General features: G+C 42.5%; 2 protein-coding genes across 3 annotated transcripts; one reads left to right on the forward strand and one right to left on the reverse strand.

Moving 5' to 3' along the window:
* The first annotated feature begins 3,567 nt into the window (after positions 1-3,567).
* Positions 3,568-6,104, forward strand: LOC116261436 (stem-specific protein TSJT1-like). The gene is made up of 5 exons (XM_031640185.2): positions 3,568-3,906; positions 4,342-4,582; positions 4,704-4,824; positions 5,521-5,630; positions 5,753-6,104. The coding sequence occupies exons 1-5, from the start codon at positions 3,704-3,706 to the stop codon at positions 5,786-5,788; spliced, it is 711 nt and encodes a 236-aa protein (XP_031496045.1). The 5' UTR covers positions 3,568-3,703; the 3' UTR covers positions 5,789-6,104.
* Positions 6,105-10,102: 3,998 nt separating this feature from the next.
* LOC116259880 (uncharacterized) lies at positions 10,103-12,315 on the reverse strand. Of its 2 annotated transcripts, none has more exons than XM_031637857.2 (3): positions 12,050-12,315; positions 11,735-11,930; positions 10,103-10,760 (listed from the first exon to the last, which is right to left on the reverse strand). In XM_031637857.2, exons 2-3 carry the CDS (start codon positions 11,873-11,875, stop codon positions 10,512-10,514), a joined length of 390 nt encoding a protein of 129 aa, XP_031493717.1. In that variant the 5' UTR covers positions 11,876-11,930; positions 12,050-12,315; the 3' UTR covers positions 10,103-10,511. The 2 variants fall into 2 exon arrangements, with proteins under 2 accessions (XP_031493717.1, XP_031493716.1); XM_031637856.2 differs by having other exon boundaries at positions 12,014-12,315.
* Between the last annotated feature and the right edge of the window lie 1,908 nt (positions 12,316-14,223).

The following is a 14,223-nucleotide window of genomic DNA, read 5'->3' on the forward strand; positions in this document are numbered from 1 at the left end:
ACAGTTTATTTGCGCACAAAAATTGCCGGAAATCTAACGTAAATACAAGATTTCTTAATGATCAATGATCAACGGCGGTAAGATTTTTGAATCTAGAAACAAAGTTGTGACAATTTTTTTGTTAATTGTTCTTTTATATATATACATATATATATATATAGATATATAAAGTGGGGAGGATGATTGGAGGCGTGGTGCTGGTCAATCTTTATTATTCAAGGCTGCCATCACATGGTTAAAATATTCTACTCACTTTCCTCTCAAGACAAGAGGTCTTCGGCCTTTTTTTCCCAACAAGACCAAACACTTTTCTTATATTAACTCTCAATAAAGAAATAAACAGTGAAAGTGCGACAACCTTTTCCAAATGACATCTTGTCTGATATTTTTGCGGTGAAAATTTTACTACCCCAATGTTTATGAAAAGTTGTACGGAGCTTGAATTTTGTTGGTAAATCTAACATCCAAAAGGCGCAAAAAACGAAGATAAATCGTTATAAATGTAAAAATTTTCACCAAGAAACAGGACAAAAAGTTTGTGGAGCGAGATTTTTCGAGACAATCACCAAACACCCTTAAATTCCAAGCTTTCGGGTCACTGTCATTAATAAAGATTATCATTATCTCCACCGAGAAAGCAAACGAATCATCACTGTCATACGCATTGAATGATGCAAACACGGAGAGGGCCAGGGTGTTCGTGGGAATCTCCCCGACCCAAAGCCATTTCACCGAAGCGTCAACCACGGATCTCCAAACCTTGCCCCGGCGGGTCCCAATACGTTTCTTAATTTGTTCTTTCTCACCATTTTCTACCAAAACAAACAAGGGGAATCTATGGATCCGGTTTTCGGTACCAAAGATCCCGAGTCTCGAAGCACCATATCTCATTTTAAAAAATATTTATAATATTAAAATAATAAATTTTAGTCATTATTTTTCTTTCTTGATGACCTAAGATCTACGTGGAAAATCACATTTTTCTAATATCTAGTTGAGGCGAAATAAAAATGTTGCACATGGGGAGTGAGGGGGATCCACGTAATGGGGGACAGAGAGATCCTGTATGTGTCGGCTGTCATGGTTCCGGGTCTGTATGGCTCCATAATGCAACAGGTCCCGATCCGTAATCAGGACAGTTGAGAGCTTGTCTCATTCTGCCCCGGTCCACCAACAATAAGAATTTGGATCTAAATCTCATGAGATTTCTGGCCATGATGAACTAATATAGATCCCCCTGTACACATTTGTGGCAATCCATATTTTACCATGACAATGCTTCATGGGCATAATATAGCTGGTCGAGTAGGCATATGCATAAAAGGCGCGCAACTCCTATTCAATTCTCATGTTTTGAAAAAGGTGAGTGTTCTACGGGTGGTAGATTGTTGACCTCTTACTCTGGGGCCGAGGGAGGGGGGCCAGCTTAGGCCATGGCTCCACCCTGGCCAATGAAAAAAATAAATACATTAAAAAAATATAATTTTTTAATTACGTAATGTATTTTTTGAATTAAAATTTAATTTGGCCCTACCCAAATTCATAGGTTGAACTGTCGGTCCGGCTCCGCCCCTACTCTTCAATTGCTGGCATATAAGATTAAGTTACTCCAAAGCTACAGTGTTTGAAGGCATGAGAAGTTTTTTGCAGACATTTACCTATAGAATGAATTATTTACAGAAAAGCTGTTGAGAAGTTTTGGTCACTTCCATTTTTTTTACTGAATTCTGCAGCCTAAGGAGTAGATACATCCCACGACCAAACAAAAGCGAACTGCCCCCATTAAGACACACAACTACCAAAAGCGGGCAGCAAAATTGGGAAAATTTGGGTCTGCTGCTGTCATTAACTGAGAAATTAAGACTCGCGTCGTGAAATACAGATGGGCGAGAGAAGCTCATTAGCTCGAAAAGCAACAAATTGGGCATTATTTTTACTTGTTGAAAAAACTAATATGAAAGTCCGACGGTCAAGCATGGGTGTGCCCACATGATCAAGTGGCTCAAATTTTATCGTTTTATAATTTTCTTTTCCCCTGGAAAACGGGTTCGTTCGAGCCGGTTCATTAAGAGAGCCATCTGTGATTCGGGAAGGCCGAATCGGCCAAACCAGTTCATTCAAGCTTTCTTTTTTCCCTTTCCGTTTGCTTCACAAGGATTATTGTTTGATGGATCTTAGAAAAGGGAAGAAGAGGCCGAAAGTGAAAGGGGTGTTAATTAATTTCTCATTTTTAAAAAGATTTTTAAGAATAAAATAGCCGATTCAGGAGGAAACGAAGCAGCCGAGACGGCATGAAAAGCGATGCGGATCGGAGACCGATACAGGAGGGTCCTCGGTGAGGGGTCGCCCACAGAAAGAGAAAGAGAGAAGGCGGGGGGAAGGAAAACAAGGGGCTGCTCTCCAAGAGGTGAGGTGAGGTGAGGTGAGGTGAGTAGGATAAAAGGATAAGCCCGACCAAACTCCTCTCATTGGGGGCCCCACCTCTCTTAAATGCCCAAAATGCCCTCCTCTAATTACATCCCTTAATCTGGGTAAATGAGAATCTCTTTTTAACGGGGCCGAGTGTTTTAGAAGGGGTCAATTTAACGTTATTTTTATCGGACACATGCGAGTGGGTGCCAACACAGATTGATCAATTAATTCCGGGGAAAGGAATCTTGTCCTCCTCCGAGCTTATTGGGATGTGGGGTTGGGTCCATTCCAGATTCTGCGATTGCAAATGGATCCGAATCCAAGGCAAAAGTCTTCGGACCGATGGCAAAGGGTCTGTTTGGATGAACACCCTTAAAACCGGGTTTTGATTTTGTTGGTGTTTGGATGACATGAAAAATTGGGTTTCCAACCAGAAAACAAAAGTGAAAATATGATTTTTGCCTTGCCATCCATGCAGCCAAACCAGGTTTTTAAAAAACCATGTTTTAACAAAAACAAGTTTTCTGAAAACCAAGCTGTCATCCCTAACTAAGCTTTTGGAGTCTCGAATTGGATGTGGGGGGGAAGCAGTCGCAGACCTAGGGAGTTGGATTTGGATCTGGTGCTCGGTTCTTTCAACCCCGGGTCATGACGGGTTCGGGGGGAGGAGTTCGACCCGGTTGATCGGACACGAGTTTCACCATCCATGGTCGGAGGGGCATTTTCGTCACCGATGTGTGTTCCGAGAAGGCCTGGAGGGATCGGAGCGGGGCCCACCACCACCAAACGGTGACAAGAAGCGGGACCCACCGTGCCTCGAGAATCATGGTGTCCTTATCCCTTTGAAAATTAAGATTCACTGACGACTTTTTCACTCTCTCTCTCTCTCTCAAGAAAAAAGGAGAAAAAAATGTCTTAGACGGCACACGAAATTGCGAATTAATCTTTTTTATCCGAATGACCTAAATGCCCTTCGCTGATGAAAAGCGCAGAGCCTGGGTTCCCTGCACGGTAGCTTGTCGTTTCCGCCGTGGGGGCCTCTGCGTCATATGATAAAAATCTGGCTGCCCTTTCCGGTAATCGTCCGGTCGAGTTTTCTGCTTTGGCGAAGCAAAAGCCATGGCCACGCCCCTATAAGTAGGGCAGCTCCACGGCTCTCTTCCATTCCTTCTTCATCTCCTGTATCTTGCGTCTTCTCCTTCCTTCTGGTTTCTTCATTTCGTTTCTTCGATTTGCGTGTCTCTGTAGTAGGGCAGTGCGCAGAGAGAGTAGGGAAGAGAGATCAGTGAGGATGTTGGGAGTGTTCAGCAGCTCGATCGTCACGGCGCCGGATGAACTGGCGGCAGCCGGCAGCCGGACCCCTTCCCCCAAGACGACGGCCTCGCTCCTCGTGGACCGGTTCCTCAAGAACTCTGTCGACGCCGTCTCCCTCCGGCTTGGCACCGAGACCATCCTCGCCTACTCCCACCACAATCAGGATCCCCTCCGCCCCAGGCACTCGCCTTTTCCACCTCCCTCCCTCTCTCTCTCTCTCTCTCTAGTGATCCTACCGATCTTAATTTCTCTACTTGTTCAACGAGATCAGAGATCTTTCTTGACGTTCCCTAGGCACAATCTAGAAAAATCACACTTCTCTAAATGCCTCTCTCTCTCTCTCTCTCTCTCTGAAAAAAGAGAAAAAGTGTAAACTGAAAGATGGGAAATGCCTGGAAGTTGGAACAGATCTGGTGTCGGCCTGCAAGGGCAGTTTAGTCAATCCTTAACATAATAAAAAACTTTTAAACAAAAAAACAAATAAAAAGTAAAACTTATACCTTCTTTCGCTTGTTGTAATACGTTGGAGGGCGCAGGAGAGACTGTTTTTTCTTTTAAAATATTTTATTGGTTGTGTGATGTGACGAAATTGACACTGGGGTGTGACCGGAACAGGGTGTTCGCGTCCAAGGACGAGATCTTCTGCCTGTTCGAGGGGGCGCTGGACAACCTGCCGAGCCTGCGCCAGCAGTACGGGCTGGCAAAGAACGTGAACGAGGCGCTGCTCCTGATCGAGGCCTACAAGGCGCTGCGCGACCGGGCGCCGTACCCGGCCAGCCACGTCGTCGGCCACCTCTCCGGCGACTTCGCCTTCATCGTCTACGACCACGCCACCTCCACCGTCTTCGTCGCCACGGTAGGGTCCGGCCCGCGCTCAGAGGGCTAACCTTGAAGCTTCCTTTCCTTCAGTGTCTTTTTTCCTTTTTACTGCCCTCACGTGGCTGACTGACTGGTCTCGTCTGCGCATCGTGAAACAGGACCAGAAAGGGAAGATTCCCTTGTATTGGGGGATCACGGCCGACGGATTCTTGGCCTTCGCCGACGACTCCGACCTCCTCAGGGGTTCTTGTGGCAAATCCATCGCAACCTTCCCTGAAGGTAACCGCCATCTTCTTCACCGCCACCATCATCATAAACTGATCAAATGTTGTCTGGTGGTTATTAATTACTTCCCCTTCTCTTCTTTACGGCAAGATTTTTTCTCGAATGCAAGATCATTTAAATAATTTAAAGGAAGCTTTAATTTAATCCGGATAAAATATTTCGGAAAGATTGTGATGACTGAAGCAAGCTCTTGTCAAAATAATATTAAGTGGAAAATATCTTGGCCTACTTACAGGACATGCTTGTTCTTATTCCGTCCGACAGTTTCCCAATTCGTTTACTTTCCATTACATATTCCTCTTCTTAGTTTTACTAATTTGTATACGATTTTCCGTCTTGGGTACTAAGATTTTTCCCCGAAATTTACCAAGAATCTTGTGGTGCAAGATTATTTTTACCTACCGCTTTTGTGGCCACATATGGCCGGTGTCAAGGGCTTAGGAATGCCCGACGGGCGACGAGACAAAAAGTCTCTCTCCTCGTCTTCATTAAATAATTGTGGCAACCGTAGTGTTTGCGGAATCAATGCTTGCTTATGATAATAGAGGCAGGGAATCCATCACCATCATTGACATGACTTTGATGGTGACGGATCGATCATCCACCTGACTGAATGAATCGATACCATCCACGGGTAACTGTTCAGTTGTTCATCTTGGTGGTTCTCATGGTGGGATCCTGATTTCTCAGGTTGCTTCTTCTCAACACGATGGGGAGACTTGAAGAGCTACGAGCACCCTAAGAACAAGGTCACATGCATTCCGGCAACAGAGGAGGAGATCTGGGGCGCAACTTTCACGGTATATCACTCAATTATTGACATAATTAATGCATTTTTACCGGTCTTATTTTAATTTTTATTCTCCCCAAAAGATCATGATATTGAGATATTTACCTTCTTAATCTCTTTTTTCTTTCTTAGGTCGAGAGAGCGCCAGTATTTGCAGCCATGAAATGAAAAGATTATGGAGTTTAGGTCATCTGGTTCTTGTTCATTTCCGGAATCTGTCAAAAGTCTTTATTAGCTGTGGTCGTCACGAAGCGGTTGTGCTGTGTCATGTTATGGTCCCACCTTTGTATATATCTCTAGCATAAAACTCCTCTCCCCAGCTCTCTGTGTCTTCCTCTCCATCGTTAGTGATCTTGTCAATTATTCTTGTCCTTCTGTTTCTTTTTCGCGGCTGCAGCTGTAGCCTGTAGATGTGCCTAGAACACCCGATGGGTTCTTGGATGTTTCTGAAAATAAGAAAAGAAATAGCCCCAGCTTATCAGAACATTTCTTCAGTTGTATCTTGAGAGACAAAGCAGAACAACAAATTGGCCTTTCTGGTCATGGTTCAATCAATCGCGATTCGCATACCAAATTTTATATGCTTCCAGAAAAATGCCAAGATTGCTGGTGTACGTGCCTATCTATTCCACTGCAATTAATACTGAAAAATTGAGACACTAAGTACCTGAGTTACATTACTCTGAATAATCTGTCAAAAAAAAAAAAAACAGAAAGCTAGTTCTTCGCTCATGTTTCCATCTACCTGCACTAATCAACATCGCGTGTTAAAAAGTCGAGAATTCCATTATAATGTCAATAATGGCCTAACTGGTTCTGTAAACATTTCAAGAGGCCAATGATGCTGAAGTTCATTCAACATTGAAATGCCTAAGGGCATTCTTTTGGAACTTGGAAGTGTCGTATGGTTTTCCACAATGTCTTCCAGTTTTGGGGAGCACCAGAGTGTTGAGGGAGCATTTGATGAGGGATGCTATCCGCAATGCAACCAGATCGACCAACGCCACACTTCAAGACCATCCTGAGAAAGTAAATATTGTTCTGGTACGGCCTCAATCCTCCCAAAAAAGCGAGCAACAAGGGGAATCAAAACTTTGCCTTTTCCGGCCAAAACTGCCTGAGAATCAGCACAAACTTCCGAACATCTTGTGATGTGTGCAACCCCATAAATCTTAGAATCATGTTTGCAGTGCATGAAAATCATATATCCATCTGAATGCGCATCTTCCAGACAATGGCCAAAGGGAAATCCAATTTGAAGCTCTTCTTGCTGCCATAGTTGGAGCTAAGATGCCCTGCAGTGGCCCTTCATGAAATGGCAACCACCAACTCCTCCAAAAAAAGAAGGTGATCTTACCCTGCAAGAATGAACTGGTTTATAAGAAAAGAAGCATAAACAAGATCTTAGCGTGGGCTCATTTTCATTCACTTCGTTCCTAATTAAGCATCTCACGGCCGGCAAACGGCCTCTTGGGAGATGAATCCTTTCATGATAATTCAGACGAGGGAGGAAATATAAACAAGAATTGTGCCGATATGATTCCCAGGGGATGCATTGGCTAAAGGACCGGTGGACAGAGGACTGAACAAGGACTTATCGTCTTGTTGTTTGTTTCATTGTTGATGTTTTTTCACTGGCTGACTTTTAACTGCCGGCCATGAACGCCAGTCCTTGACAGGTTTTCTGCTTCTTCATCTACTGGTATCACTGATACGACCCACATTGAACGGAACAGAATCCACTAAGGATCATTTAAGACTCGAACCAAACAGGCTCAACCTAACTTTGCTTGTCCAACTTAACAAGAAATGACCTGGTCCACTGAAACCATCAACCGAATCCACTGTCAACAACAGATGGACCTGCTACACTTAATATATTCACAGATGGTACTAGTGGATCAACAGAAAGTGATGGGATACCAATTGAATGGGATGCGATTTGCACAAGCCAATGGCAAGATCACATGGATCAATGGACTCCGATTTGATCTAGATTTGCCAAGTTTCGCCTAACTGGACGAACCCTAATCTGATCCATGTTTGCACCTGGACTAGGAGGTGATTTTCCGAAGGTGAAAGCATACCCAACTAGCTTAAAATCCAATATACCCATTATGGTTCCAGACGTGAAACTGATATTGAAACCCACATTCAATTGCTAATCTGATTCCATTTTCTTACAAGACTCAACTAAATGTATTCGGGCAATGTTCTATAACCTGACAAATAAAATCAATGGAACATCCTTACAGATGGATCTGGTTCCCTTGCTGTAATGAGTGCTTCAAGAACCGAAGTTCACATCAGTGATACAGAATTCTCATAGGCAGTGGCTGAAATGGAAGGAAATTCAAGTGTTTCTTTGCTCCACATTCAGGGGTTCATATGCAGTTTCTTTGCGGAGAGGCAAAAGACAAAAAAAAAAACATTAGCCATAAAGAACTAAAAATTCTCAATTTTCAGTTAATTTTGCAGGAGAAAAAAGCAGTCGATCTTCCCACTGGATCGTACCAGTCACCAGTAAAGACATCATATTGGCTGCAGCCCTGATACCAGATGAGTTACATATAGTTGTCATATTATGATTTTTATGGAACAGTAAAAAAAATTCATCTGTTCCTACTTGAGATAGAGCCCTGCTTAATTGAACATACTGCCAGGTTCTTCTTTGGATGAAAGCTAAAGTTGACATCTGAAGGTAAACTTGACCTTCTTCTATATGTGTGTGCGTCTCTGTGGGTTTAACATGTAAATTACATGGTGCCCAATAGCTAGAATGTAAAGAGATCTGATTCAGAATTGATGTAGCTATCACTGGATTTGACGTTATTGACTGATCAGACTCTGATTCAGTTTCAGACTAGTGAAGTACAAAAATCAAATTTGAATATTAGTATGTAACAGAATTCAGACGACCGTCGAAATTGGGTATCTGTCAGATTAAATAAGAAAATGGTAACTGAACTTCGTGGGACTCAGATTTAATTTCTTGTTGGATCTGACTAATTGGTTTTGATTTAAATTGGTTGGAGGATAAGATCCCAAGCAATTGACATCCCTGCCGGTTACAGCTGGTTGATAATAGACAAAATCACGTCACAGACATGCTTATCTTGATAAATCAGCACTTTCTCGGTCTCCACTATCGGAAGAGGACATGGATGCGGTGGGTTGGACTTTGATGGTTAGCAAGTAGTAGAAGTTTGAATTTGCTTGAGTACTACCTTTCTAAAAGGATAAGCAAGACATAAGCCTTGAGGCAGTAGCGCAGCCAGAAAGTCGAGGCGAAAGGGGCAGCAAGCGACGGCTTGAGGAAGCAACATCAGATTCAGATTCTCTCGAGGAAACTTCTCCAATACGGAAAAGTTAAGCAATACGTTCTTCCCAAATATTATGGGAGGTTCTTCTTTAGGGGGAAATTGCCATGCAATATGTTGTGGTCTTCTGAATGTACCGATTGGTGCATAAATTAGTATTATATGAACCCAAGTTGTTGGAGTGCCTTCTTAAAGGGTGAAAAAAAACTTGCAGCTTCATAGAATATTGTTCTCTCTTAAGAGGGAATGTATAAAAAAGGAGACCTGGTTCATGAATCAGATTGGCTTATAGAGGAAAATATCTTGGGTTGTAATCAAAGGCCACCTTCGTGAATGTAGATGAGGAGGTCCACTTGCTATATTGAACAATATTCTTGCATCTTGGTGCAACTTATTGAAGAAATCTCGCTCTGTGTGTACAATTCTCTTGGGCCGGCTCGCCGCTTTTAGATAGCAAAAGCTTCTGCTTTTAGACCTGAAGGAGAATAAAGTTCCATCTCTTTAACGAATTTCTGGTGATCCATCTCTCTTTAGCTCCGATCTCTACCACCTCCAACTTAGATCCATCGTCTGTTTACTGCTCCCTTTCCCTTCTGTCTCAACTTTCTACTGCTTTTTCAAATTTAAAATTATTCGAATTATGAGGAGTTTGAGCGACACAAAATTCAGTTTCCCGCTAAATGATTTGTTGCTTTGGACGGGTTTTTTCATGAGTAATTGAATCTCTATTGAAATTGGAGTATGAATCTCAGAGTTCCCCTCGGTGGATGATCTAAATTTAGCAGTGTTTGCCTAGAACTTGATTTTGGAAGACAACATTCAGCATATGGATTCTAGATCAGTGTGGTTTCAACGCTAACGCTGCCAATGGGCATAAATCACTAAACCGTAGCACATGCAGTTGACTGCCTAGTTAAGCAGATAAACTGTTCTAGGGAGCCAAAAACACTTCATTTTATGTTCTTTTACTTTTCCACAGGCAAAAGCTTTGAACCTCCACCAGTAAATGTTAGGAGATGCAGCCTGTGAGAATTCGTGGTCTTGCCATCTCTATAAATTGGAGAAGAATAGTTTTTGAGGCTTTAAGTATTTCATAATTTTCATTAGCAGATAAGATTGGACATGTGCATCACGATGCTTTCAGCCTCTGCAAGTTCGTCAATGGATGAATCAAATTCTTATTCACAAATCAATGTTTCCATTTGCCTAATTGGCTTAAATGAGAAGGAAAGTGCACGCTAATCTCAAGGAATTTTATTGTTTATACACAAGCTAAAGCTATAAGGGAACTCCTATATCAAGGAATTCTTAGAGACCACGAATAAGTGACGTCAGACACTAATTATTCACTTTTTTCAATATCTAGAAGCTTACAATCCCAAAACTAGTAGCTTACTTACACTTGCTCTGATCCAGATTGAGTCCTTCAATCTATGAATGATAAGCACTTCGAGAGTTGAATGAACCATTCAGCCTTCTGAAATAACCCCCTAAGATCTTTATTGCATCCTTTGACATGGGAAAAGAATAGAAATGACAGTTAAAAACTACAGATGCAGGGCATGATGCAGTCATCCTCTTGAGGGCCTTTGACTGCAGCAGATGCAAGCACGGTTATCAAAGAAGCTGGATAAGTTAGGATTCTGCTCTGACTTCGCCATTTGTCTGTGTGGTGCATTAGCTCTACCAGATCGACATTTCTTCCTTGGCAGTGTAGCACGAGGGATGAAAACTCCAGTACCCTTGCTCTCTGTTCTCATATATAGTTCATATACAGCAGGAAATGGCATGCCTGCTGGCTGTGATGCATGAGAAGCAGCCTGTTTACAGACCCACAACTCGATTATGTTAATTAAGTAAAAGAATGTTCCAGGACCAAAAAAACAAGGTAACTAATAAATTGGTCTACATGTACCATAACTGAGTAAATATTGTATTATTATCCGCCTGACATGTTCCGAATTTATTGAGTCTATTTCTCAGGCTGTTCCTCCTAAATTATTTACAATGAAGTAACAGCCACACAGAAGAATATGTCTCAGGGCAGGATCAATCCCGACGGTTTTGAGGTTCCTATTGGGACATCCGTTCACCAAATAAAGGAAACTTTGAAAGGGCCCCTGATCCACAGAGCTGGAGACTTGCCTTCCACCACCCATTTTAGATGTTCATCTGTACAGAACTAGTTATACTGCAAAGTTCTTGTGGCGCTTGTTCAAGATTAAATTCGATTAACCTATGGTGATTGAGTGGTGTTCATATATATATATATATATATATATGATAGGCAGCAGCCAGGATGCCCTTAACTACCAGTACTGATAGCTATTTAGAAGCCATGTTCCACTATACTCTGTAAGAACGAAGCCTCCGTTTTGGGGATGGGAATTGGATGCAGATTGATGTATTTGGGAAAGGTGGCAGTCACAAAAAGAGAAAGCGTCTCAACTCTTGCCTTAATTCCACTAACTACTGCTCTCTCACCATCATCTCTTCCAGATAGCCACCAACAGCAGTAGTTTTGAGTAAAACCCTGACCATAATTAACTTCCCTGTTGTGGCTGTATAAGTTTTTCCAAACAGCCGAAACGTAGGTGCTCGACTCTATAATCCAGGAACTGGATTGACAGACCGCAGATGTAAACTCTTCATTAGTTCAGTTTCACATCTCAGTATCGAAGAGCCAGCTAAAGGGAGCTTTCCCTGTTCCACCCACTTCTAAACTCAACCCGCTGAGACCAGTGGAAGTGGAAAATGGATTGCATATGACATAATTCTGCTGCAGAAGGCATACCTGGAGAGAGGTAGGGGGGTTGCTGCTAAAGGAAAGCGGCTGCAGGCTCTGGTCTTCATCATCCATGATGAGCAACGAGATCTGCTTATTGAGATCAGCAAAGTAGAGGCCGTCGTCTTCTTCTTGCAGCTTCAAATCCATTTTGATTTCAACGGAGAGACCTCTGAGGGAGACCACTAGCAGTTTGAAGTTTGAACTGAAAGGGAAGGCAAAAACGGTAAGATTTATACTCCGCTGCTGAACCAAATAGGAGCAGAGAGTCCTTCGAATATTAAGTACTTCTTCCGTCAAATATTCAGAGAATCAGAAACCAACTTGCGCGACACCCACTGGTTTCCGCCAATTACGAAAGCGCCCCCCACAAGAAGGCGACTCCTCCGCCGTTACCCCTGGAAAAGCAACCTCCCCACAAGCCAAAACTCAAAAGGCTATCACGTGAGGCTTAGCAGGATAACACATCATCTATCAGATTATGATCACTTTCCTAATAAGCATTTGAGGGATCTCATTCATATTGGTATACCCCTTGGATAATGAGCATCAAATTTGGGTTCTTTTCATTGTATTTTTCCCTGTCTTTTCATGTACCTAAGATGAGGAATGGAGATCTCTATCAGGAGGCATGGTTACTAAGTTCTGATGCAAGTGCTGGAGAAGAGGCCCCATTATCTGTACCACCACCAATCACGAGAGCTCCACGGACCAGATTTATCGCTGGCCTGGGTTTTTCAGGACAATACTTCCAAATGAGATGTCGGCCCCATTATAGATCTGGACACCGCCTTTCGAGCATGCTGGTCCACATGACAGTGGGCGCCTTCATGGAACATGAGCATGTGGCTACTGTGAACCGCCATTATTGCTTCATTGAGATGTTAAAGTTCGGGCCAGTTCACTCCCAACTAGCCAGATACATGTGAATTATGCGAATTCACTTTCGTAAACTAAGCTAGACGTCACGATTATTCAAGCAGATATTGCGAATACAGAGAATCTTAGAGTAATACAGGCTACCAAGATTTAACTTTTGAACGACAACAGTCAATATTCTGCTGTTCTTTTTGTCGAGCGGATGGTGATTCTTTCAGATTGGTGGGAAGGCAGTGGGATGATGACGGAGAGGACTCTGACATGTGGAGGGAGAACGCTGCAATTATTTCGCCGTCCCCCACCAAGATTTCTGCAACTAGGTTGCTATCCATTTGCCGAAGGGGACGAAGCCTTTCAGATGCACCGATCCATGTAGAAGAGCTATAGCGATCCATGCATTGGCTGTGATGCTGATCCTGTTATCCACACAATCTCTCTCTCTCTCTCTCTCTCTCTCGCGTCATGTGATGCCTGGAAATTGAATGAGCCTAGAAGGCAGAATGGCCAGCTATCATGAAAGCGACTCACCATGAACAGAAGTCTTCAGATAATCTAATACTCACCACAACCGGCAGCTATGCATTAGCTATTCAGGATGCAACCGTCAGGCAGCCCGTTTATGGAAAGGACATGGACGTGAGACAGGATCCATTAAGATTATGATCCCATGTACCAAGTGATTTCTCAGTGTTTTAGATTGTTTTTGATCAGTTCCACTACCACTTGGTTTGATAAGATCCGCCATGATTTTCCAACATAAAAAAGATTTTCTTTAGTTAGTAATGAAATTTTGGCGTTTCACCGTTTACGAGTCTTTAAAGTGTTATAGCAGGTGCTGGGTAGCACAGTTCTAGTATGCCCTCGTATGCTTTAAGCTGAAGAATAGTAATGGCACTGAATCTGATGGGATGAATAGATTCAAATTGAAACAAAAAAAGAATAAAAGCCGAACTTCTGGTTTGGTTTTCTGAAAACAAAATCACGATTCTAATCCATCATCAAGTTTTGATGCGCTATATGAGCCGTTGATTTTTCATGCCCTTCGTCTTCCTCTTTAGACATTCTAATGATGTAACTCACGACCTACATCTCTCTATCAAACTATATTAGATATCTAGTTATGTTGGCTTTGGAGTCGTGAACCACAAGGACAAAACGATAGACTCAATTATTGGATGTTATATAATCTTATATGCGTGCCTGCTGATAGGCATCAAATTGAATCTTGCCCCTAAATCTGTGCATTAGATTCGATCAACGCAACTGTGAGATTCGAGATAGCGCTGTAGTGCCAACTGGTTATACGCACCATTACAACCATCGATTGAAATACCTTGAAAAATAAATTTTTTTGTGAAGACAAAATTGAAAATAAAAAACAGTAAGAAAACTATGGAGAACATTTATTTTTTTTAATAAATTACCAAAATATTCTTCTCCCTTTTACTGCACAAGGTGCGTCTGGTGCACATAAAGTTTCTCCGCCGAATCTTCCTGCTCTAAGTCTGATTCTTAATTTCAACTCAGGCGATTAAGCCCAAATGACGAAGGGCAAGCTCCTAAACAGGAGTGCGATTACAAAGGAAGAAGAGGATGAAGTTAGGACCACAGAGAGTTAT

This window comes from Nymphaea colorata, chromosome 9, assembly GCF_008831285.2.
Source record: "Nymphaea colorata isolate Beijing-Zhang1983 chromosome 9, ASM883128v2, whole genome shotgun sequence".
Taxonomy (NCBI): Eukaryota; Viridiplantae; Streptophyta; class Magnoliopsida; order Nymphaeales; family Nymphaeaceae; genus Nymphaea; species Nymphaea colorata.

Coding starts and splice junctions, on each gene's coding strand:
- LOC116261436 (XM_031640185.2), top strand. CDS start 3,704: ATGTTGGGAGTGTTCAGCAGCTCGATCGTCACGGCGCCGGATGAACTG. Junction 4,825..5,520: donor CATCGCAACCTTCCCTGAAG/GTAACCGCCATC, acceptor CTGATTTCTCAG/GTTGCTTCTTCTCAACACGA. Junction 5,631..5,752: donor TCTGGGGCGCAACTTTCACG/GTATATCACTCA, acceptor TTTCTTTCTTAG/GTCGAGAGAGCGCCAGTATT.
- LOC116259880 (XM_031637857.2), bottom strand. CDS start 11,875: ATGGATTTGAAGCTGCAAGAAGAAGACGACGGCCTCTACTTTGCTGAT. Junction 10,761..11,734: donor ACCCCCCTACCTCTCTCCAG/GTATGCCTTCTG, acceptor GTCTGTAAACAG/GCTGCTTCTCATGCATCACA.